Genomic DNA, 25,366 nt, shown 5'->3' on the forward strand with positions numbered 1-25,366 from the left:
TATGGCGGTTGGCAAACAACTTTTTGATGCATTACCGCCACCAACTGAAATGGAGTGTGAATCTGGAATAACCTAATTCAATATCCTACTACATATTACTAAACTAAAAAAAACAACTAAATCCTCTTTAACAAATTTGTCTTTTTAAGAAATCTCAATAATAAGGGAAAAACCCTCTGATCTAGAATCCAAGTCTAAATGGTATTTTAACTTTAATTTATTGACTTGTAATCTGTTTATCAGTTCAACTCTATCATTTACATATTTAGTGCAAAACAATATGACATTCTCCACTGTTTCTTCTTGAAAACAAAAATCACACTTTCCTGTATCATGTTTCCCTATTTCAAACAAACTGTAACCTTGATATCACTATTTCCTCCTTTCTATTCCTTGCTGTTTTTCTCATAAAGCCAACTTTTCTTTGAATATTATAAAACCATCTACCAGTTCTTTCTTCGTGCAGTTGGGATGCCTCCGTGTCAGCAACCGATAGAATCCTATCCTATCATTAGCTGCATTTAAATATTCAAAATAAGGAGCATCTAATACTTTTGACTTGGCTGTCTTTGAATAATTACATATATTAATAATTAAAGTTGGGAAATAGTTGTAGGATACAGTGATGTTTGAACCGTTTGAACAGTATTGCATGAGATAGAATAGAAAATATTAATAGACAACAACAACAGACCATTATAACTTTTAGCATTGAGTTAATTTGCAAAGATGATCGTCAATGTGTCCATGTGGGCATGCTTCTTCACAAACAAAGGGACTTTAAAGATGGAGTGTGAACAAAAGGAAAAAGTCTTGCAGGACCAAAGCCACAACAGAATCAGACAGGTTTTATTTAGAGGCATGGTCTTGCATAATAGGGGATTCAATGGGTTGCAATTTCAAGCACAACTTAATAGTGATAGTAAGCCAGTAGCGTTTCATCTGTGAAAATATTTGGTACTTGGGCCACTATTAATTAAGGAACTTCTGAATGCAACCTGTGCTGGATTTAATTTAGAGGTATAAGCTTTGTGGAGATTAAAATACATGCATACCAAACTTTACAGATTTTTCTTTTTCCTTTTTATTTTAAAAGCATGTTTCATTCTCTGTCTTGCTTTGGTTTTTTACTACTTCTTTTTTTTTCTTTTTGACATTGGTCTATAAAGTTTGTTGTTGTAACACATAACCCATTTTTGAGATGGTTAAATACATTTCCTATGGCTATGGCTTGCTAAGTGAATCTAAACTAGGTGATATCCCACCAAATGAAGACTCTTAGGGTGGTGTGTGTGAATGCTAGAGGATGGCTAGGATATATGTTTATCTTCTTTACAAGAATATTTCAGATGAAATGAAGTGATTAATCATATGGCAAAGAAGATATTCTAGAATCTAGATGCTTTAATAATGATTAACCAGACCCCCATTTTATATTTTTTTTTTAGAATGATCACTGAAATTAAAGCTAATTATAATTTTATTACTCATCACCAGTTAAACAAGAGTAAAGGATTAGAAATAGTTTAAACAATAATCTTTTCATAGCAATCTAAAACTTTTGTCCCGGCAGCACACTGATTGATTGATCTTTGGGAATAGTCGTCTGGTATCAAACTCACATTTTTCTTTGTCATAGGCTGAATTGGTCATGGGTTGCTCTGTATAAATAATTGTAAAATCTGTAAAATCAAATTAAAAGGCAGTAAAGAAGATAGATAGGTGCAATTAGGGTCCATAAATGTATTTTTTATATAATCACTCTGATATGATCATTTGCAAGTATGTACACACTCACACATGTGAGTTTGATTCTAAAAACAATATCAGTTTCAAGTGAAGAGCTGATAAGTAGCTGAAAGATCTTTGCCAAAAGAGCCAGATCCCCAAAAGTAATCTAAGGTCCCATCATGTTGCCTACGCGGCAATCCGAGATCTGTGATTGGTTGATTTGCCCTGTCGCGCGCTCACGTCATAAGGAAGAATCAACCAGTTAGCAACCTGCCTGCCCGCATGTAGCCTAACCTGCTGCTTTCTTCTTGTTTTGTTAGTAGTAATGGGTTTAATCAAAGCCAGCCTTAGACTGTTATCGCTCTGTGCAGTCAGCGTCCTGCTGGTGCTCCTGCTGCGGCATTGGATGGCCAGTAAGCAGTACGTTTTTAGCAAAGAAGATGTCGCTAAGTTGGCCAAGCAGTACGCAGGTAAGTTTTAAATGTCAGTCTGGTTCTCCTGTTCTCTTGGGTTTTCTTTAGCAAGGCTAAAAATCTAATAATTTGTTCCTGTAATCATTTTCAGGGCAGGACCATGAACAGGCTTTCTCTAAAGTGGTGGTGGAGCTCAGGAAGAGGTAACGATGCCACCTGAGTTAGGGAGGGTCTCCACATGGTTCACTTAGGATGCTTGCATTGATTCAACAGGGGCGAAGCTAGAAGCTGGGGGCAGGCCCCCCTCCTTAGCCAGTCATTAGCCACACAGCTCTCTAATGGATGTTAACCCTCCAGAGGGTGGCGGCAGAAAGTAAATGTTGTAACATAACATTTTAATCGTTAGTATATTAATGATAAGGTGACACTAAAAATACAATAATTATATAAATATACTACCATTAAAGTTATAGTGAAATCATATTTAAATGTGAAATCATTCTGGCTTAAACATGTATATAAGAGTACTTTTTATCAGTCTATATTGTCCCAAAATAAAAAAAAAATCTGTAAAAAAAAAAAAAAAAAAAATCTGTTTTTTTTTTGTTTTTTTTTCCCATTATTTTATGCAGGCCAGTTAGTTATACGTCAGCTTGTACACCTAAATTCAGCCACTACCTCTGGGAAGCACATGGAGGGCTGTGTGGCCCTCCAAAGAAATGCCACCCCACACCATTACTGACCCTCTACCAAACCAGTCATGCTGAAGGATGTTGCAGGCAGCGGATCGTTCTCCATGGTGTCTCCAGATTCTGTCACATGTGCTCAGTGTGAACCTGCTTTCAGCTGTGCTCTGCACAGGTGTTCTCTGGCAAATGCCAACCATCGTACACGGTGTTGGGCTGTGAGCACAACCCCTATGTGTGGTCGTCAGGCCCTCATACCACCCTCATTAACTGGGTTTCTAGCCGTTTGTGCAGACAAATGCAAATTTGTGGCCTGCTGGTTTGCAGCATGCTACTATGAATGGGAAAGCACCACTAACATTCAGAAGTCACCACAACATCAGCCAGAAAGCATAGGTACTTAGAAGTGGTCCTCACCTGCAGCTTATTAACTGTTGCTAGTCTTGCTAATTGTCAATCATTTCTACCTGTTGCCTAACCCATTTGCATAACGGCATGTAAAATTGTTAATTGTGTTCATTTCTAACTGGGCAGTTTGATTTCAAAGAAACTATATATATAAATATTTATGTAATTATATATGTTGATTACTTGTTCTTTTTTTTAATATATTTTTAGCAGTGTATATTAGGGTTGTCACGATACTAAACTTTTCAACTCGATACCGATACTAAGTAAAATATTTGATACTCGATACTATTTTTGATACCACAAGAATAAAAACAAAGACTAAAATTCAACAGAAATATTTTCATTACTAAAAAAATACAATGAAATAAATAAAAAAACAAGAATAATATTTTGAGGTTGTATGCTGTGCACAATATTAAGCAAGCTTGATAAAAAACTAAAATTAAAATTAAGTGTTCCTTCCTTGGCTATGTTTTGCAGACATAACAATGACACTAGCCAAACCGGTTAAACAAAAATAATTCTCAGCAGCTGCACCTGAAACTGAAAAATGCACAGAATTATTCAATCACACAGTGTTCAGAAAGTGCATTTTCCGCTATTCTGCACTTTAGATGGCTGTATCGATACTTTTAAAAACGAGTATTGTATCCTGATACAACGTTTCAGTATCGATACTTTTTTGAGTATCGATACTTTTGACAACCCTAGTGTATATTTGGTTTTAACTGAACAAAATAGGATGAGGCTCAAGGGGGATGAATATTTTCTAGTTATGGAATAGTTGCTTTGTTTTCATAAAGGCTAATAAGTGGATCTGAACCAGGTATCCGGGTCACATCCTGCCAGATGAGGACTTGCAGTGGGTGTTTGTGAATGCTGGAGGCTGGATGGGCTCCATGTGTCTCCTCCATGCCTCCCTCACAGAGTACGTGTTGCTGTTTGGTACTGCGGTGGACACTGGAGGACACTCGGGTAAGGAACTGTGAGGTTACATTAACTTTACCTCTTTTTATATTTATAATTTAGACTTTGTACCACTTTATTTGTTCTTTATGATGGTTTCTGTTTGTCAGGTCGATACTGGGCAGAGATCTCTGACACCATCATCTCAGGTACCTTTAGGCAGTGGAAGGAGGGAACCACCAAGAGTGAAATATACTATCCAGGTAATGGATAAAAAGATTTACATTCACACATGTAGTCGTTGTTGATGTATTTGCAGCTATTACAACTTTAAATTTTTCCATTCTTAATAAAATATAAAGTTTTTGTCATTTAAGAAAAATGAATCGCTTTAAAGCTTTTTACATATTTAATATGACATTTATTTGTTATAATTCAATTTAATTAAAAAAGATGTGGAAAAAGTGAAAAAGACAAAAGCTACAATAACCTTTTTTTTTTTTTTATGGCAACCCAATTTTAAATGTTAACTGATTTAATGTTAAATGTATTGTATTTGCATTTTCTTGACATTTATATCAGTTAGTAAAGCTAAAGTTTTATAAAGGATCTCTGTATAAATGTTTAAAAAAAAAAAAATGCAATAAAATTTCCAGGATTATTTTTAAAGCCTACAGGAAAAAATGGTCGGCATAATTTGGGAACACACTGGACAAAAATGACAAAAACTCCCCATTTCCATTTGAAAAATGATTATTAAGCATTTCTTTACATTCATAATCTTTCCTCTCAGGTGAAACAATCGTTCATGAAGTGGGCGAAGCCACGTCGGTCCAGTGGAGCTCCGGGACGTGGATGGTGGAGTACGGTAGAGGCTTCATCCCCTCCACCCTTGGCTTTGCTCTGGCAGACACCCTGTTCAGCACCCAGGACTTTGTCACAATGTTCTACACGGTACGCGTCTACGTAAAGGCGCTGATGCTGGAGGCCGGCACACTGCTTACAGAGGCTGGCGTCTTCTGAGGGACGAAGATGGACGCACACTTGGAAATCGATACACAATTAAAACCTGCCATTGGGGCGGGGAGTGGTTATGCAAAAATTCCAGCATGTAATTTATGACAATCCAGTTTGCAGTTTGTCATTCGCTTTCAAATCCGGTTAAATATACATTAATTAGTACCTCATAGCGTTAGGACAGGCTGCTCAAGTATAGAAGGTGTTTGAAAATAATTCTGGTTCAATAGTTATTAGGCCTCGTTTCAGATTATTATCGCAAAAATATATCTGAGATGCAAAAATAAACTTTATAACAAGATGTAGTCATGGGTCAGACCAAAACCAGTTAAAATGCCTCAGCACTGTGATATTTTTGCAACCTGCACTACAGATTTAGATTTTCATCCATAAACTTGAGCAATTAAATAATGAAAACCTGTTAGTTGCACTCTTTCTTTGTTGCTCTGATATTGTGGGTGTAGTGCAAGCTAATATTAACTGGGGTAATTAATCTGCAGCTAGCGCCTCTTGTAGCTTGTTTCCCTAAAAGAAGATAAAAGGTCTTTTCAAGTTTCCACACTGGCTCACTCCCTCTCTTCTTTTCATCACCAGAAAGTTTCAATTTTGTTTTTTCTTTTTCTCGGCTTTCATTCAGCTGACCAATCATGTGCAGCATCAGATGGTAGACTGGGAGAACCGCTTTAAACTATGTGCCAAAGCCAAACTTTTTCAATAAAAGACTTTTAAACAGCAGGAAGGATAACAGTAGATCAGGTTTAGCTGCTTTCAAACCATACATTTTAAAAACTAATGAACCATGATACTGCTAACAAGCCCATACCTCATCTTATCTTTATGCAAGTTTATTCTGTGAGGTGGATTTCCTAACGATATTTTAAATGCATCAACCACACACAAACTAGCACCAGGAAGAGAAATATGTTTTTCTTAATGCACTCTTTCATGTTAGACCGTCCTCTATTCCTTTTATTGAAAACCTATTAAATCTGACAAGATATGTGGATGAAATCTATGTAAATATTCGTTGTATTCTATCTGCCAGCTACGAACCCGGTAGCCTTGTAACTACCTTTGATTGTGTTGAGGCAATAACTAAATGACCATTCACACTACATGGGTGTATGCTGTCTATGTCCAATGATTGGAAATCAACTCACATTTATGTTCCGTCAGATTTTAGATGTTTATCTGAATTAGTTTTAAGATTAATTTAGAAATCATTTCACATCTGTGTGGAAGTCTTATTCAGCCCAGGAAACATTGCACTGAAAACCTGTTCTTCCATGTTTTCTTTTTGTGTGTTTTTTTTTTTTTTCACTTGATTGTTCTAAAAATCTTGTACATCTTTTAAGAATGCATCCTAACGAGGACACTAAATGACAAAACTCATTGTGTTGGGCACCACATGTGAACATCTTAGCAGTGAAATTGGTGACTGTAACTGCAGCTGAACCCAGTATCTCTGAGAAACCAGCCTGCTTTTCTAACATAATGATGAATCATTGGTTATACTGTACTGAATCAGTTTACATGCACATGTGTGAGGAACATATTGCTGTATTTCTGTGCAATATAAAGATTGAAACTGATCCTAATGAATATACAAATCTGAATAAAATCAATTCTGTTTTGATTATGTGGGTGTTTAATATTTGTTAAGACTGTAAATAAACCGCTGTGATTTTAAGACCTTTAGGACAGGAAATGTAGTCAACACTACATAATTTTTTATTTCATGCATAAATATTTTCTCTTTGGGTTTGAGTTGAACAAACTGAGTTGGCCTAAAAGCTCTAATTTATTATAAAAGCATTTCAGTGGAAAAAATGCCTATACTTTAAAATAGAGAAAAATAAAGATGACTTGGAATAAAACTAGCACACTCTTTAACTATCCGATGAGATCAGCAACCTAGAATTTGCTTCAAGTTTTAATTTGGAGTCGGGAATACCATGTTCCCAAAGCACTGTGTGAATGAAAGATAAATCATAGTTAATTCAACAGTGTTAAATATGCAATGTCAAAGTACATTGACTCCTAGTTATTACAACAACTGGAGTAAGATATACATTATGTAGAGAGTAATTCAGAATGGGACCAAATGCACTTAGATTGGCATTACTTTAACACTGCAAAAATTATTAGGAGCATTACTCATTTATATAAATATCTTTAAAGAAAAACATAAAACCATCAACTGAGAAATCTAGCAGAAATGTAAGTTTCTGCTGCCATTATAACTGGTTATATAAAAAAAATTATAGTTAATGTAAAAACATCAGTTTTTATACAGTTTGGGTGCATAACTATTTTAATTGTTATTTAAATTGTTTTTTCTTAAGGATTCTTTGGACAGCTGTGTTGGAAGTTTTACCACTAATTCTTTTCTCTGTTTCTTTAGAAATGTTTTTATCAAAACAAAGACAAATGGGAGCGTCATATTTTCTCCAGGAGCTCTAAAATAAAATGTTTTAATATATAATACTTTTGGTTTCCTGTGACGTCCCAACACCCGTGTCCCATACTACGGTATCCATGGTAACCAGCAGCCGCGCCGTCGTTTTGTGGCAGTTTTTCAGCATTATGATGGAACTGTCTTACCAGTCTATGAAAGTCGCCCATGAGGCTCGAGAGGCAGTGAGTTTTATTTCTTTGTATATTTCATATCCATATGCTATCAGGTAGGATATTGAAAACATCCGAAAGCTGGTTTGTTTTTGTAACATATTTTGGGACGCCATTTATGCCTGGATATCAGCGAATAAGGTTCAAATTACAATTTGTTCCCTAGAATAAGTATGAAAACATATTAGTTTCTTTTAAACAAGCAGCACTTGCAAAGTTTGGTCGCTAGCTTAAATTAGCTGTTAGCTAGTCTAAATCAGCGTTCTCTGGTTGCCTAGAAACCGTGAAAAACATTTGAGATTTGTGATGGTTTGTCTCCCCCTGCTGGCAACTTTTGCGTTCTGACATGAACGTTCTGGTAGCTTATATATTATGTTTTTGTGTGTGTTTTTTTATTTTTTATTTTTTTAGAGGAGATTTGGAATAAATTAGTAACTTAGCCTTTTCAGCCCATTTTTTTTTGGAGTAACCTAGATATAATCACTCATTTATTGGATCACCTGTAAAAAACTGGCACCTATAATTGTTAGGATCCAAACAATAGTTAAACAAATCATTGTCTTCCTGCAAATTTAGACAGAATTGAAAGAACACATAAAGATTATAAGCGATATATCTATTATGATTTAAAATGGAAAAAATCAGTTTAATATCAATTTCAAGAATGAAATGCAAAAATCACATATTAGGGTTTGGTAAAGCTTAAAATTCAATTTAATTATTTGTTTATTTAGGTAGGTCATTCTTTAGTTATATCAATAATTGATTAATCATGATTAATCCAATTAATTGATCAGCCATAGAAATGAGTAAATAAAAACAATTATCTAGTTACACAACATAACATATAAAGACTGATTCTTATTAAACATATGCTTTTTTAAATTATATTTTATAAAATTTTATATTCAAAGTATATTCTTTACTTTTCAGTTTTATGATACTTTAACTACTAGTGTGAATTTATCATTTTCTTTAATGGGAGGGTATGTAGACTTTTAAACAACTGTATAGCAGTTATGAAAGCAGCAGTCTTGCAGATCTGATACTTTGCTGTTGCTCTTTTGCAGGATAAGCTGAGGACTGAGATGAGGAAGAAGAGCCTTCTTGTTCTTATCTACCAATATTTGCTTGAACAAGGGTCAGTATGAATTAATTACTCTGGTACAGCTGCTATTATCTAAGACTGAGCTTTATTAGAATATATGGCTTCTGAACAGTTCATCCTAACCTTGTTAGAAACAGGTTAAAAAATGCAGGTTAGGCTTTATATGTTTGTGTGTATATCTGTGTACAGACATTATGATAAATTATGTTTAATGCCTAATATCCCCTATGTTGAATTGCAATCTGTCCCTCCAGTTTGCTGCTTGAAAAGGGAGATTGGTTTTTCACTTCTTTATTTAGTAAAGTCAAATTTCCCCTGTTTGTAGAGTAAATCTGACACTAACTCTGAAAAGCAACCAAAGATATTATTATAGACTTCCATGACAGGATGCAAAAAAGGAAAGTCATTAAACTAATGTAATGTCCAGGGGAAAAAAAATAATGATTACAAAGTAGAAGTACAGAGATACTCTGAATGATAAAAAAAACAAACAAAAAAAAAAACAAACATGTATTTATTTCCAATAGTGAATTAGAAGAACTAACAATAGGGCTAATGGGAATTTGTTTTGTTTTTTTAAATGCTAAACTAACAAAAAACTGCCATCTTGTCTGTGTAAAATGGAAATCTAACACGTGCTCTGGTATTCACCGAGCAGGTATACATCGGCTGCAGTAACTTTGGATCATGAGACGAACGGAAACGTGAGGAAATTTGAGGTTTGTGATAACGTTGATCTGGAGATGGTGCTCATGGAGTACGAGATTTATCACTACGGCAAATTCCAGAAGTATCCTAAACTCATCAGGAAGGCAGCAGAAGCAGGTGTGAGACGGACTCGGTGCACTGAAGTCATCCTCTAAGCCCAGATTAGTCAAGCATCATAAGCCTTTTCTTTTCTTGAAATATATATCTTTTTGTGTAAAGGTGAAAGCAGACTGGCAAAAAGCGCTGCAGTGAAGAAGTAAGTCTGATCTTTATAAAAAAAACAAAATTTTCCAGTTTTTATCATGGATTTTTCTAATTATTCTCACATCCTAAGGGGTTTAAATGTTTTTTTCTGTTTCTGTGACAGGAGTCCTCAGTCAGCTCTGAAGCCTCTTCCCAAAATCATCCAATGCTCATCAGCACCAACTGGAAATTCAGCCAAGAAGATAGCTGCTAGTTCACATGTAAAAAAACTAAAAACTAAAAAAATAAACATTACATAAACTGCCTAAAAAAAGTAAAACAAATATGAAATTATATTTTTTTTACAGGAAAACAACACCTCAGTGGGACCTGAGTCTCTGGATTTATGCTTCAACACGTTCTCCATCAAAAATGGACCTGCTGAGAGGAGCGCCTCAAGCAGGAAGGTACAGAGGAAGTAATAACACAATAATCCTTCCAGTTAGGCTTTTCTACACTTTCTATCTGATATACTCTTTTCAGAAATGAAATATGAATTAAAAGCAACCAGAGCCATGAGCTGTAATACGTTTTTGAATCTAAGAAAATAGCTTTTAAGGAAAAACACCTTTAAGCACACTTTGATTAATGTTTGAAAACTGCCTGAAGTAAATTCTGTGCTGGTGAAAAAATCTTCTGTTTCTTTATAGATTACAAACATTCTACTTTGGTAAACAGTGGTACTAATCTTGGATTCTTTAGTGCATTTCCTAACATTTTGTGTTTTATTAAAAGGTCCCAGTTTTACTGCAGAAACTCATTGGAAAATCTAAGATTAAATCACGACGAAAAAAAAACATTGTTTTGTTCGTGCGATTATGTAACATTGAGCAGTTGTCTTTTGGTCCAGATGACTGATGGCAAAGCGGCGCTCCACGATCCTGTCAATGGATTAGCTGTTCACTCAGACCACATGGTAATTACACCCCAGAGAAAACAAAGAAATCATTTAATTATGATTTCATACTAAATATAATTTTAAAGGGAGCATTAATGTAAGCATATTACTTAAAGTAGTGTTGGTTGTATTTTTTTTTTTTACTTTGCAGGAGCGGTTGCTAAAGCCCCTTAGTGGCTTCTCTGGGATCAGCGGTGAAATGAAGGAACTTGCTGCAATCATTAGTGAGGTACTTACACACACAGACGCAGGTTCAAAACAGTACATATAGGGACGTTTATACACAGACTCCACTAATATTTAGACATGGGTCCAAATGTGTGATATGATGTGAAACACTGCAGACTGGACACCATCTGCAGTAGGAAGGTAAGCCACACAAAGTCACTGTTATAGAAGTTGGTTGTTTATTAAATATTCATTGAACGTTGAGTGGAAGGATAAAGTGCAAAAGAAACAAAGCCTTAAGGAATGTACAAACTAGAGTCTGTACATCAAAAACCACTACACACACATATATCCTACATAGGGTTACCTGGATTAAGGAGAAAATGAATTTCTGTTGGATTGTCAGGCTTCTAAAGACCTCTTTTCATATAAAAGTACAAGCAGCCATCTACAGGGGGATTTTAAAACACTGCATTCTTCCTTCTGCTGACATTTTCTATGGATACGTTGATTTCCTTTTCCAGCATCACTATGCATTTGCCTGCACTGCCGAAGGTACCAAAAGCTGCTTAAAAAACATGGTGTCCATGTGCTTGGCTCACCTGAACTCCATAGTGAATCTATGAAGGAATGGCAAGAGGAAGATGAGAGACAAGACCCACAATGCAGATGACCTAAAAGCTGCTATCCAATCATTTTTAACTTCCATTACACCTCAGCGGTGCCACAGGCTCACCTTACCAAAGCTATGCTGTACTGATGCAATAATTGTATTTAGTATTAAGTAAATGGAAACAAAATCAGTTTTAGAAACCTCAAACATATTTTTTAATATATATTTTTGTCATATTTGTCACATTCTTACATGCATAACTGGGGGTTTACCTACTTTAAGCCATTATTGCTAAAATTACAAGAACTAAAGCCTGGAAAGATTTTGGTCTATGTGAAAAGTATCTATAATAGAGTTTCATTTTCTGAAATAAATGACAAAAAAAGCATTTTTTAAAATAATTTTCAGATTTTTATTTTAGACGTACAGTACCTTCAGATCACCTAATAGCTTGCATTAAAATATGTTTCTGACTCAGTCCACCAGAGAGCAGTAAAGAGCTATGCTGTAAACACGCTGCTTTGCTGTATTAAAGAAGGCCTATTCTTCTATCTATATTACTTAAATGATCTTTCATCCTAAAGGACACCTCTTTAGAATCCTAATTGACCCACAACATTTCCTTCCGAATGCATCCTTCACTGTTTGTGTCTGTGTGTGTTCACCCCTAAAGGACATCTATTTGCACAACCCAAATGTGAGATGGGAGGACATCATCGGCCTGGAGGATGCCAAGCGATTAGTCAAAGAGGCCGTCGTTTATCCCATTAAGGTGAGCCCGGCACCTAGCCATGGCTGGTATTTCGATTCTGAATACATCTCCTTTAGGGGCTTAAAGAGGAGCAGGGCAGAGGGGTCAGGTCAGTTTATTAGACTGACATTAAATCTATATCTGGGATCTTATGGCAACTCGTATACACAGATGGATAGACAGAGAGGTGGAGGGGATGCACAAACATGGAAGGCCATGTAGAATTTACCATACCCAGGCAGGCTCAGACAATTTTGCCTCTGTGTATAGATAACCATCATACACACATTTTTATCATCATCATACAGACCTTTCTGTTGACATCAAATCAGCTTGCATCCTCTTGACATTTTCAGATGAAGATGAGGACTGATGTGTCTATCTTCTTACATATATGGTGTTAGACTCTTTTATTGAATAAAACCACCTCTCTGTGGTCCCTAACTTCTGTCTCCATTATTATTCATTCTCCGTCTTATAAGGTCAGGCGCATTTGATTTGAGTCGCTTCACCACCTAAAATTCAGACTAATTTGTGCCTCATGGCATTTGGAGCACTGACTCAGATTCCCATGCGCTTCAACGCCTTCACCTGCACATAAGTCGGCTGCTGTTGTAGTTAGGAAAATATTCAACAACAGAGATTTATAGATGGTTTGTGAAGCTAATGTTCATAGCTTTCTCAGACTAAATCCCCCCCACCCCGCTGTTGATTCTCTTTTTGTTTAATTTGCCCTCTTTACAGTACCCTCAGCTGTTTACAGGCATCTTATCACCATGGAAGGGCTTGCTGCTTTATGGCCCCCCAGGTAACACTGCTCTTATTCACATTTTTCATGTAAAAATTCCTGACTCAGATTTCTGGATATCTCAATCACTTGTGAGAGAATATTAAAAGATTAATTAAAAGAATACTCTACATCTGAATTGTTTGAAGGATATATTACTGGATGTTTGTGTAGATAAACATTTAAACTAAAGTTTGGAAATCCCAAACTTTTCCTTTTCCTGTGTTTCTTCATACCTGGAAAAGGCTTCAGTAAATCATACAAAACCAGGTACACCTTTTCTACCATTAGAGAAATGATTTAAACGCTTGTTTTCATGTCTCACATACACACAGGCACAGGTAAAACGATGCTGGCCAAGGCTGTGGCTACAGAGTGTAGGACAACCTTCTTCAACATTTCCGCCTCCAGCATCGTCAGTAAATGGAGAGGCGATTCGGAAAAGCTGGTCCGGGTAGGTCTTCATGCAGAATGGAGATTGCTCCTCAATAAATGAGGATTTGTTTTGAAAAATTGATATATTTCTAGACATGGTTCAGTTATATTTACTTACCGTAGTTACATTTACCTGAGTAATAAAAACAGAACAACTTTTTAAATATTTTACAGCATTGTACTTTCTACTTTTTATTTGAGTAATCTCCACTGTTGCTACAAGCATGCTTAGTGTGAGGGATTGCATTCAAGTCACTGATTCGATGCAATCAACTGGTTTTCCTTAGATAGAAAACTTTGAATCAATTTGACTGCATGATCTGGTGAACTGGAAAGTGCCTTGAGATGATGTGTTGTCAATCAGCACTATATAAATAAACTGAATTGAAAGTAATTTGAATTAAATATATAAAAAATGTCACTACTCTTACTTGAGGAAAGTTTCTAGCTACTTCATCTACTGTCAGTAACTTATTGAAAACAAGCTTGTTTCAAACAAATATGCACAATTAAGAGAAACACTTTCTCTAAGGCTTTTTGGTTTAGATTTTTTTTTCCATTTGTTGAATCTGAAAATACAGTAAAAAACATATTGTGACTGACCCTGTTCTAACATACTGTATCAATAATTTTACATTTTTTTAATGTATTTTGAAGAGTGTTCATGACACCTACATTTGTAACTATGTAATTACTGTATGTTTATTTTTTTATATAAATAATTTTTTTTGAAACACCAGATTGTGTACATAACTTAACAGTATTTTCTAAAACATAAAATTACGGTAGTTATCTTTTATAGTACGGTAAGTCGATTAGTTACTCATTACTTGCGTAGAGTTTTTACTAAATACCTTTTCATTCTTACTTGATTCATTTCTTGGATGCCTGCTTTTTACTTTTACTTGAGTAAAATATGAATGAAGTATTGTTACTTTTACCGTAGTACAATTTTTGGATACTCTACCCATCTCTGTGTATTTCTCTAATTCCCCTTAAAAGGTAATGCTTGTATTCATTTAAAGTCGCTGCGTCGCTACTAGGGATGTAACTGGCAGATTAAATAATCTCCTTCAGTTAGCTCTCATGTTTAAGTGAGGCTCTGACTGCCGTAAAGCGGTGCTCTGGGTCACATGACCCATTCAGTGACAGATCCGACCCTTTCAAGTTACATAGGTGAGATTTTTTTTAGAAGAGAAGCCCGCATGATGCATCCATACACAACAAGTTCTGGTTACTGACCTGAACAATATTTTTATACATTTCAAATTAAGCTAATTTGGGTCGAAACTTACTGATTTAAAAAATATGTAAAACTTAATTATCAGCCTGTTCCTTTAGAGCCAAAATAAACATTTGAAATATGTATCAGTTTCTCTTACTGTCAATAGTTGTTGATATAAATTTGTTTCTTGAGGGATTTCTATTCTTAACATTTATTGATAAAACAAATAAAAGATGCCCAGTTTGTTTTTACACCTAAACATGTTTTTGTTTTTGCAGGTTCTTTTTGAGTTGGCAAGGTACCACGCTCCATCCACTATCTTCCTGGATGAGCTGGAGTCAGTGATGGGCCAAAGAGGAACCAGTTTAGGGTATCGGCTGAAGACTCAAAACACCTCATCGTGTGAGTCATGTCAACCTAAACCGGACAGAAACCATGTGTCTGTTTGCAGGAGAGAGCATGAAGGGAGTCGGCGGATAAAGACGGAGCTGCTGATTCAGATGGATGGGCTTGCTACATCAGAAGACCTTGTGTTTGTTCTTGCTGCCTCCAACCTGCCCTGGTAACGCTGCAACGCATACACCTTTATACAATGGTATTCATTCTATTAGTGACTATTAGTGTCTGCGTTACACGCAACTCTTGTTCTATTTATTCCACTATTTTATGTTGTAAAAGAAGAAGTGTGAAATATCAAAGTAAAAACCTTACAAAAGCATCCTTTGTTTTTTACACTGCCTTATTGTCATTATGCTGTCACAAGTACAGTTCAATTCAAATCAATTCAGTTTATTTATATAGCGCCAATTCACAACATATGTCATCTCAAGGCACCAGGTCATACAGCCAAATTGATTCAAAGTTTTCTATCTAAGGAAAACCAGTTGATTGAATCGACCATTTGACTCGAATGCAATCCCTCACACTAAGCATGCTTGTAGCGACAGTGGAGAGAAAAAACTCCAACTGCCCACAGAGCATTGAAACTTACTCGCAGCATTTAAACCATCCCCTTTGGGAGCAGTGGGCTGCCATTTTGGGGCTCCCAGGGAGCAGTGTGGGGTTAAGGGTCTTTGCTCAGTGACCCAGAGTGGCAGTCTGTGGGAGTGGTTTCAAACTCACAACCTCAGGATTTCAAGCTCTATGCTCTAACCACTAGGCCACCACTCCCCCAGTAGAAATATGGCCTTACATCGGGTTTCAGTGTATTTTCATTGAGATTTTAAGTAATAGATGAAAACAAAATAGGGCATGGTTGAATAGTGGACAAAAAATGATTAGTTCTTAGAGTATTTTTAAGAAGAAATATCTGTGTGGGACTTCTGTATCTAAACATTTCAAAAATGTAAATGTTTTTTTTCAAAGATCAAAAGCTCTGTTAGAACCTTTTTTCCCCCCACTCAACAATTCTGCTCAAGTTTATGTTGATCTATCCAATAAAATCCAAATAAAATTGTCTGAGGTTAAATCATGAAAAAAAAATTAAGATCTTCGTAAGTGAGATGATAAAGATATCAGCTGTTTTTTTTCCCTCTTTCTCTTGTTTCAGGGAGCTGGACCACGGGATGTTGAGGAGGTTAGAGAAAAGGATTCTAGTGAATCTTCCCTCCTCAGCAGCTCGCCAAGCCATGATCTCTCATTGGCTGCCTCCCCTCAGCTCCCTTGGAGGTGTGAAACTACAGACTGAATTAGACTACAAAGAGCTAGCAGAGGTGAGTTATAGCTTACAGGCAAATATCAGCATTCATATTATGAGATATATTTAAATCAGGAATAAAATAGTTTAATTTTTTTGTTCTGACACAGCAGATGGAGGGATACTCTGGCTCTGATATCAGATTAACGTGTAAGGAAGCCGCCATGAGACCAGTTCGCAAGATTTTTGATGCTCTGGAGTCGCATCATGATGGTGAATAAAAAAATTCCCACACATTTCTAAATGGTGATCCCTTCAACTGTTCAGGTTGCTGTGATTCTCATCCACAGCAGACACAGACATGCCCATCATCGAGCTGGGAACAGTGACAACATCAGATTTCCTGGAGGTTCTAACAGACACTAAACCGTCAGCCCAAAACCTGATGGACAGATACACAGCCTGGGAGAGGAAACACAAGTCGGTTTGACTGTCAGGATGAAAATAATGCTCCAAACTGGAAATTTTTTTTCTTTTTTAAACCTTTTTATTTTTCGTTTCTTACTACTTTGTATTATAATACCACAGATATTTAATTTCTTCATGAGGGTGTTTTGGTATGTTGAGCAGAACAGAAGCATATTGCAAAAAAAAAAAATGTTTGCCTTCTTTTTTTAAGAGTATAAATCAAGTAGCATGCGTGTGTTTTTTTAAATGTGCAAAATGCTCAAAGATTTCTCTTCTGAGTTTAAAATGATTTGTAAATTGATCACAGTACATTAGCTTTAATATTCGTTTAACAAATATTCCTTCAGAAAAATTTTAGAGCAGAGAAACAACAGAGTTGTTGCAAAGTGGGAGAGTTTATGCAAATGAGATTGGAGGGTAGCAGCCAATGGTGATTTATAGCATATTCTGCAGGATGTGTTCGACTGCGTCAGGAAAACTGTTGCATGTCAGGTAAGGAGGCGGGTCAATTTTCTTCTCATCTCCGTCTCTGTATTTACCTGAAGCATAAAAACACATTTTTTGGAGCTCAAATGAAATCCCAAATAATTTCAGACATCTTGGAGGAACATGAGGATGGAAGAGTAACATTAATTGCTGAGGTGATCTCAGTCATCAGGTTATCGACTCATCTTGCAAATTAGTCAATAACCTTCTATCATGAAATGTATTTAACTCCATTCACTTCCCATTAAATCTAACTAGCTTCCCCATCACTTCTCAGGAAGATCATATTTTACTACAAGGAAAGAGTGTTTAGGGGATGTGCATTGTTTCTTTTCTGCCACATTTCACATGAAGAGTTTAATCTATCCATACATGCTTGCAGTGTCACCTGTAAGACTTTCAACTTTTTATTTGAATTTTAGCATAAATGCACTGAAGTGAGCAGTTCTCACAAGAAAGCTGTGAAGATTTCAAGGTAAGGAGTCCTTCTGCGTGTCCTCGTTATATGAAACATTTGATCAAGCTAATGTGGTGACTCGACTCACCTGTTCTGACCAGAATACCCAACATTCCTGCGTTCTGAGCCCCGCCTACATCATCTCTGGCATCCTGCAGGAAATCAAAGTTAAAATAAGGGTCAGAACTCGGCTGCGTATAAAATCAGGGGAATGTGAATTTAGATTGGTGGAAGATTAGATTAGATTTTGTTTTGTTATATGAAGGCACCAGTGAAATGGTTACAAATATACTCACGTCTCCTATCATGACAGCTTCATTAGGACTGCATCCGAGACCAGACAATGCCTATTTAAAGCAAGAAGAAGAAGAAGAGGTCCTACACATCATTTCATTGCAGTATTCCAGACTTTTCCAGATTTCTGGTGTGAATCAATGGAATTGGAGATTCTGGATGGGTGGACTGAATGATATGATGAGCAGACTAATTGAACTTTTTAAAGCCTGATCCAAGAATAAAACAAAACAGAAAATTACTTTTTTTTGGTTTGAAGTCCTTATTTGGCCTTTTAACTAAATATGTAAAAAGAAAAAACAGAAATAAATTTTTGATATTAATAATTTATTACTATGCGATAAGTCAAGATAATTTTTTGTGTAGTCTTCTGCCCTCTGTTATCAGGTATATCTGATCGTGTACAATAAGATTTTGAGCAAAGTTTTTACCATTAAATTATGCAAAAGGTGTCAGACGCAAAACATTTCAGAAACCATATCTATCAAATATGATACATTTGGCATTACAGGGTTAATAAATTAAGGGTCGTTAGTAAAAAGCACCAAAGCAATATCAGATACAGATTATTCACTGTAGACTGTCCAAAATTAACAAGACGTGGAATACGTGTCCAGACTTTCTGAGATCTCAAAGGAATCCCCTTATTAGTGATACTATAGCAAAGTATGTATTAAAAAACAATCTTCACCTGTGTGAAAAATGACTCTTCAGGCTTTCCCACTACTTTAGCTTTACAGTCCGTGGCATACTCTAGTCCTGTCACAAAGGGCCCAGGGCCAAGGGCCAAACCATCTTTACGTTTGTAGTAACGAGCCTTATGAATGGCAATAAGAGGAGCTCCATCCAAAACCATTCTGGAAAGAAACCGATCAAAATTATTAATAGGGATTGCTCTAATAAAATAACTTGGATTCTTAAGGTTTTAAATGACATCTTTTAAAAAAGTATACTTTTTTATGAGACAGTTATAATCTGTAGTAGAAATTATAAAGAATATTTGCCCCACCTGAAAGCCTTGTTGAGGGTTTGGTAGTTGAAATGATCAGGAGCGAGGCCGATGACGACCGCGTTTGGCTCTGATGTGTCGATTCCTGCAGAAGGGAGGAACGATCAAACAGTCTGCAGCTGTTTTTTTTTTTTTTTATCTCATCTGCTTTCTTTAAACTGTAATAGACTGGCAGTGAAAACAAACTGCAGTAGGGAAAAGGAATTTATGCAATAGAGAAAGGTTTTTAACATGTTAGTTCTTTCAGGAAGTACCAGTGAAGTCCTCCAGCGCGCTGTCCTCCACCAGCAGCAGCGGCCTGTGTTCTTTCTGCTCCAACAAACTTCTCGCTGCACTTAGAGACGTGAAAATTTCTTTTTCCTGCCAGTTCAGAAAAGAACAGCATCCCAGGTTCAAAAAGTTAAACTCATAATTTAAATAAATTGACTACATACAATGTGATTAATGTTAAGCATTAATTCCTTTCCACTGTAGGCACAGAGCCTACACTTTGGGGCCGTGCCATCTGTTGGAGTTCCTACATTTATTTATCAACTCCAAACTTCTTCATCACCATCATCCACCTTAACTTTAATTTTATTTTTTTAGAGCGCTTTAACACATCTAAAATAATAAAACACCCAATAAAACCATAAAATGCAGCATAAACTTAGCATCTACCCGGAAACTGTAGCACTTCCTGATTCCTACTGCTGATAATCTGCATCCATCTCACCTTTGAGCAGGGTTTGCCCCCCTGCCAATACCTCCTGAGGTAGCCTCATATAATGACCACTTATAAATGCTTAATTGGCCAGAAAACTAGTCTTATGCCTAATTTATATTTATAGACATTTATTGAGATTCATTGGCATAAACTGGTTTTCTCTTAACTTATAAAATTGCACAAAACTGGGCAAAAAAACAAAACAACTTGATATTTCACCTGGAGTTCAAAGTTGAGTTTCTGCAGTCGCTCCAGTAAGTTCCTCTTATTTTCCTTGGTGGTGTTGGTAACAAACCTCACAGCAACAGATGCTTGTCGTAGCCTAACGACATCAGAACACAAGAAGACGTCTCAAAGTACATCTAATGTCTGCTCTGAGCAGAGTCAGGGGCCTTCAGTTTGAACAGGGAGTTTGAAAATAACAGGAAATGTAAAATGGTAACTAATCTCCTACCTGTTGAGGGCGTCCTGCGCTCCAGGTACTGCAGTGTCCTCTATGTGGAGAGTTCCACTGAGATCGATGAGCACAGCCTTCAGAGCCCGTCTCCCTGCCATTCTGGAGGTCTGAAGACAAACGCAACTGATTGAGAATGCTTAACAATTTGTTTCTGACCTATAAACAACAGTCAGTAATGATTTACTGATGACTGATTATTAAGCACCTCTGACCGTACAATAAGGTCACCAACTGGACCTTGGGAGCATTCTAGATAAACGTTAAGAACAGCTTAGACTCTGGGTTCAAATACTGATTTTTATCACAGCTAAAGATCACTATGGTCTCCTGCCCAGAATAAAAAGCTTATTCTCCTATTTATTATTTCAGAGATCCCATTTTATCATAATTCTCATCCGTAATGGCAGAGTTTATCAGATTATAGTGTTGATCAAAACCCACATTGGGACAAACTGGGAGGGGATTACTGACCCGTTTCATGTGTGGACTCCTGCCTGGAATCCAGATTTGTCTTTTATTATTAGTATTTGATTTTAAACTGTGATCCCCTATTATTTAGACATGCTTGGATTTCTGTCGTGTAGTTATCAGTCTGAAGCTGCAATTAATGCTCTTAATGCCCAACTAAAGATGACACGCACACAGACGTTTGATCAGGCACTATCTGTAATATTTGCCTTTATCTCATCTGATCAACTGAACCGTCAGGGAAATGTAAAGCTGAGAATAGGATTATGGTTTAATGTCCGTAAAAATCTCTGATATTGTCCGTTTGGGATATTTGATCAAATCAAATTCTGTTGTAAAGGTAATCATTTAGTTTGTTTATTTAGTTTTGTTTCTAGTTATATTCAGACACACTTTTTATGTAATTTAACTGAAGCCACAGCAGTGCTTTGGAAAAGAGTGTTCACATTTCTGGAATATTTTTTATATGTTCTGTGCAATGCAACCCTTATCCTTAGTGTATTTCACTGGGATTGATTTGTGACTGTGAAAAACAAAGTAATGCATAATTGCAAAGAGGAAAGAAAGGCATGAATTATCTTAAAGGTTTTCACTTGAATGCAATAAGAAATCAGGAGCGTAAATTTGAATTCAGCACATTCAATCTAAGACTTTAGAACCACCTTCTGCCACAGCTAAAAGTCTTCAGGAGGGTTAGGTGTGTACGTATCAAAACACAAATCCACTCTGATACATCGAATAACGATGAAAGTGCATTGAGCCAAAATGAAAACATCCTCTCAGAAATCTTTAAAATGCACTTTTATTTTGAACCTCAAAGGGCAGAAGACTAAAGTGAATAAGCTATTTATTTCTCACAATTATAGGAACGCTGATTTTTAATTAAAATTCTGATTCCTCTAAGAGCCTAGAAATTAAATTATCATTAAAAAGAAAATGTCAGATGCTATGAAATCATATCAATGACAGACATGAATTAAACAGAAGGGAAATTATTTCATGACAGACTGTCAGCGAACATGTTGTGATAAAGCTGCTAATTTACACTTTTAGCACCTCTCTGCTCGGTCTGAAAATCAATTCTCAAAATTTCTCAGTTAAATTTTCATTTGAACTCTTACACTACTTTACCATGAAAATATGTTGTGATCTAAATCCTTACATTATAGCTCTGATCCTATGCTTATTGTCCTGATAAAAGCTGAACCAATTCTTAAGTCTCCTTTGGTCTTTTCAGACTCTCCATCTACTCTGACCTGCTTTCCTGTCTGAAAAGCACCCCACAGCATGATGCTGCCACTTAAATAATTACCCTTGATGACAGTCTTATCAGGGTTTTGTGTTAAACTGCAAATAAGACTTTGCTTTCAATAATCCCTTTCTTGCTCTTGTTACTCTTTCATACTACTGTACTAATACTGTACTTGAGTAAAAGTACAGATACCTGTGTTAAAAAATACTCTGGTAAAAGTGGAAGTACTGATTAAACTTCTTTACTCAAGTAAAAGTAACAAAGTACAGGCTTGTAAATTTACTTAAAGTATAAAAGTAAAAGTAGAAACCACTTTTTTCATGCCGTTGCCTACATTTTAAATGGATGTCTGCCAATAGGACTAGATCTCCGTTGTGTTCATTTTCAATCATCTCGTCGTCCATACTACTATGCTAACGCCACCGCCACCAAGCTGCAATGATTTGCCGCGAATGAATACCGCCGAATCTGTCGATCCATCTTGTAGTGGTGCGTCAAATGCAATGTAGATTCCCATCCAATTAGAATTAATATGGTATTGATTATGTGAAAAATAATAACGGTAACTCCATTGAAATGATTCAAAACTAAAGTAACGAGCCAATTTTTTAAAATGTAAGGAGTAGAAAGTACAGATATTTGTGTAAAAATGTAAGGAGTAGAAGTAAAAAGTCGCCATAAAAATAAGTAGTAAAGTAAAGTAAAAATATCAGAAAAATCTACTTGAGTACAGTAACAAAGTATTTGTACTTCGTTACTTCCCATCTCTGTTCATAACAGCCACAAAGGGATGGTAGCTCTGGCTTGGATCAACGTTCTCCTTGCCCAGCCTCTCAGTGTAGATGGGTTGCTACTTGTTGAGGTCGTGAACGAGCCAACCTACTTATATGTTTAGAAACTGGGATGTGCAATTCTCTGCTAGAGATATGGATATTATATAAAAAAAAACTGACCATGTATTATTATAATTATTTTTTTTTGTCACCATAGTTTGAGTCATTCATCTCATATTGTGACCATAATGAAACTTTCCGTTAGCTGTAAATATACTGAAGTTTGTTTTTAAATGGACTAAATGTGGAAAGGTTGGAGGGGTGTGCATCATCTAACAAAGCACTGTCTTCAAATCACTTTTCAATCGGTCAAATCTATTGAAAATGTTGAGGTGAAAAACATTAATTTACCATTCAATTAAAAAAAGTTTGCATATAAGAAAATGTTAAAGAAACTGATTTTTAATACAGAAAAAGTCAATTTAATGTAACTGCTCTGCAGTATTTGTATTATAAAAAGATTATCCCCTCAGTTTGTTTTAGAATAATTCAATAAATCAATAAACTAAAACCATAAATACATAATATACAACCTAATATCAGCAATTCAAGCACTAAAAAGATGAAATTAAAAATTATAATTTTATTATCAACCCTGCATCAAAGTTCTTATATGTCTCCTACAATAAAAATATATCTGATTTAATCCTCTCTTGCAAACACATCGGTTTAATCAGAAAGTAGTTCCGAAACCGATGTTAAAAACTAAGATTAAAAAAACACACACAAAATGCTTCCTTAACCTTACTGCAGAAGATCTCTTCCTTCTTCTTCTTCTTCTTCTTATGAGATTTTATGGCGGTTGGCAGACTTGTGAATTGTGCATTACCGCCACCAACTGATATGGAGTAAAGCAAGAAAACAGGAAACGATTCACCCCCCCCCCCCCAAAAAAAAAAAAAAAAAAAAAAAAAAAAAAAAAACCTGTGTAACTTAAACCAACATAATACTAAATCACATTTGCCCATATAATTTTAATTTACTCTAGGTCATCGTAATTCTGCCAGTTTCTGATGGTCCCATCGGTCCTCCCATCATGCTTCCAACCATCTCCCAGTTCAAATCTTTAATGTCCAGATATTTTTCTGCAGCCTTCACTATTATTTTGATTTTTTCAGTTTTTTTTGTTGTCTGTGCAGTACAATTAATCACTTCTACCATGAAAAGAACAAAATTTGTCTTTTTAACAATTAGTGAGTCTTCATCAATTTTTGGAGATTTCTCTAGAGGTTTGGAATTTGCTGTGTGTTGAACTGTAGGTTTGGGTTTTTCTGACTGAGATGGGATCCTTTTTGCAGCTTCAGCGTAGGTTATTCCGAGCTCAAATTTCATTTTTTTAATTTCCTCAGACCTTTTGCTTGCTTCACAGCCGCGATAAGCAGCAGTATGTTCTCCACCACAATTACAGCATTTTATTTTAGCTTCTTTTCCACATTTTCCGTACTCATGTTCTCCTGCACACCTTCCACACCTCTGTTTCCCTTTACAAACTGCTGCAATGTGACCGAATTTTTGGCATTTGAAACATCTCAATGGTGGAGGATTGTAGATTTTGACATTATAGCTTATGTAACCGATGAATACTTTGCTTGGTAATTGCTCTTCTTCGAATTTAATTAACACCGATAAACTGTCAGATCTTTCTCCGTTTCTTGTTGTTTTTAACCGTTTTACTTCTTTTACTTTTGCACCGCTTATGTTTTCCAGAATCTCTTTTTCAGAAATTTTTAGAGGAACTCCTCCAATGACTCCCCTGCTGATCTTTTTGTTCTCCATTAGGCTGCACTGAACTCTTATCCCGTCAATTTTGTTGATACGTATTGCTTTGCCTTGCTGGGCGCTGTCTCTGCAGTTAATTAGCAGGTCTCCACTGTACAGAATTCTGGCACCTCTGACTTCTCCGACAAGTTTATTGATGGTTTTTGTTAAGTGAACCGGATTCCAATTTGTAAAAGAGTCTGCCTGATTAACGACTTTGAATATGACTTTGAATTCATTTTGTTGTGCTGTGGAATGTATGGATTGATCATCACTGGATTGTTCTGAACTAGATTCCCCTTTAACTGATCTCTGTTTTTTCCGCTTTTTCTCATTTTTTGATGTTGCTATCTTCCAACCTTCATTGTCACTATTTCCTTCTTCCATCCCACAAGAATCGCTTCCTGTTTCCTCACTACTCACGGCCCAGGACATCTCTCCACAGGCAGCTTCAAAACACGCGCCATGCACCACCGGCCTGGTTCCGTGGTTGTCTACCCCAGATCTCTTCCTTCTTCCTGTTGATCTTTCTTCTTCGTCTGTTTTCAGCTGCTCACTGCTGCCACCAGCAGTTTGGATACAGAAACAACAGCTAAAGGTAAAAATCAAGACCTTTTAGTCATAGACTTTATCCTACTAACCAACACATGATGAAATATATTAAAACAATGAACCCTAACTGTTTTATTGTAAGTTTAGCAAAGAGAATCCAGAAAATATTATATAATTTCAATTTTGACACCTAATTTTCTCTAAGGTATGATTGAAAGTCAAACAAATAAATCGTACATTCAGCAATATACAGGTGCTGGTC

At 36.1% G+C, this 25,366-nt stretch overlaps 3 protein-coding genes across 6 annotated transcripts; 2 read left to right on the forward strand and 1 right to left on the reverse strand.

The window, feature by feature from the left end:
- The first annotated feature begins 1,984 nt into the window (after positions 1-1,984).
- On the forward strand, positions 1,985-5,202 carry sigmar1 (sigma non-opioid intracellular receptor 1). Its single transcript, XM_038268359.1, has 5 exons — positions 1,985-2,201; positions 2,296-2,347; positions 4,068-4,216; positions 4,318-4,410; positions 4,941-5,202. Exons 1-5 carry the CDS (start codon positions 2,057-2,059, stop codon positions 5,168-5,170), a joined length of 669 nt encoding a protein of 222 aa, XP_038124287.1. The 5' UTR covers positions 1,985-2,056; the 3' UTR covers positions 5,171-5,202.
- A 2,504-nt stretch (positions 5,203-7,706) lies between these two features.
- On the forward strand, positions 7,707-17,012 carry katnal2 (katanin p60 subunit A-like 2). The gene is made up of 16 exons (XM_038268257.1): positions 7,707-7,804; positions 8,863-8,933; positions 9,559-9,725; positions 9,828-9,864; positions 9,976-10,072; positions 10,160-10,258; positions 10,702-10,767; positions 10,901-10,978; positions 12,204-12,302; positions 13,026-13,089; positions 13,404-13,522; positions 15,007-15,098; positions 15,180-15,290; positions 16,278-16,440; positions 16,535-16,637; positions 16,715-17,012. The coding sequence occupies exons 1-16, from the start codon at positions 7,751-7,753 to the stop codon at positions 16,852-16,854; spliced, it is 1,560 nt and encodes a 519-aa protein (XP_038124185.1). The 5' UTR covers positions 7,707-7,750; the 3' UTR covers positions 16,855-17,012.
- On the reverse strand, positions 16,079-25,099 carry hdhd2 (haloacid dehalogenase-like hydrolase domain containing 2). Of its 4 annotated transcripts, XM_038268254.1 has the most exons (10): positions 25,058-25,099; positions 23,538-23,552; positions 20,239-20,348; positions 20,004-20,106; positions 19,333-19,438; positions 19,079-19,163; positions 18,761-18,926; positions 18,072-18,122; positions 17,864-17,927; positions 16,079-17,371 (listed from the first exon to the last, which is right to left on the reverse strand). In XM_038268254.1, the coding sequence occupies exons 3-10, from the start codon at positions 20,337-20,339 to the stop codon at positions 17,268-17,270; spliced, it is 780 nt and encodes a 259-aa protein (XP_038124182.1). In that variant the 5' UTR covers positions 20,340-20,348; positions 23,538-23,552; positions 25,058-25,099; the 3' UTR covers positions 16,079-17,267. The 4 variants fall into 4 exon arrangements, with proteins under 4 accessions (XP_038124182.1, XP_038124183.1, XP_038124181.1 ...); XM_038268255.1 differs by lacking the exon at positions 25,058-25,099 and having other exon boundaries at positions 23,543-23,571; XM_038268253.1 differs by lacking the exon at positions 25,058-25,099 and having other exon boundaries at positions 23,538-23,570.
- Positions 25,100-25,366: the final 267 nt, after the last annotated feature.

Source organism: Cyprinodon tularosa, unplaced genomic scaffold, assembly GCF_016077235.1.
Source record: "Cyprinodon tularosa strain WSP-4 unplaced genomic scaffold, ASM1607723v1 ctg7, whole genome shotgun sequence".
Taxonomy (NCBI): Eukaryota; Metazoa; Chordata; class Actinopteri; order Cyprinodontiformes; family Cyprinodontidae; genus Cyprinodon; species Cyprinodon tularosa.

Excerpts from the sequence above, each read along its gene's own strand:
- sigmar1 (XM_038268359.1), top strand. The coding sequence starts at position 2,057 with ATGGGTTTAATCAAAGCCAGCCTTAGACTGTTATCGCTCTGTGCAGTC. Across the intron at positions 2,202-2,295 it reads GTTGGCCAAGCAGTACGCAG|GGCAGGACCATGAACAGGCT; the intron begins GTAAGTTTTAAA and ends AATCATTTTCAG. Across the intron at positions 4,217-4,317 it reads GGACACTGGAGGACACTCGG|GTCGATACTGGGCAGAGATC; the intron begins GTAAGGAACTGT and ends TCTGTTTGTCAG.
- katnal2 (XM_038268257.1), top strand. The coding sequence starts at position 7,751 with ATGATGGAACTGTCTTACCAGTCTATGAAAGTCGCCCATGAGGCTCGA. Across the intron at positions 10,979-12,203 it reads TTGCTGCAATCATTAGTGAG|GACATCTATTTGCACAACCC; the intron begins GTACTTACACAC and ends TCACCCCTAAAG. Across the intron at positions 13,523-15,006 it reads ATTCGGAAAAGCTGGTCCGG|GTTCTTTTTGAGTTGGCAAG; the intron begins GTAGGTCTTCAT and ends TTGTTTTTGCAG.
- hdhd2 (XM_038268254.1), bottom strand. The coding sequence starts at position 20,339 with ATGGCAGGGAGACGGGCTCTGAAGGCTGTGCTCATCGATCTCAGTGGA. Across the intron at positions 19,164-19,332 it reads CGCGCTGGAGGACTTCACTG|GAATCGACACATCAGAGCCA; the intron begins GTACTTCCTGAA and ends TCCCTTCTGCAG. Across the intron at positions 17,928-18,071 it reads AAGCTGTCATGATAGGAGAC|GATGCCAGAGATGATGTAGG; the intron begins GTGAGTATATTT and ends GATTTCCTGCAG.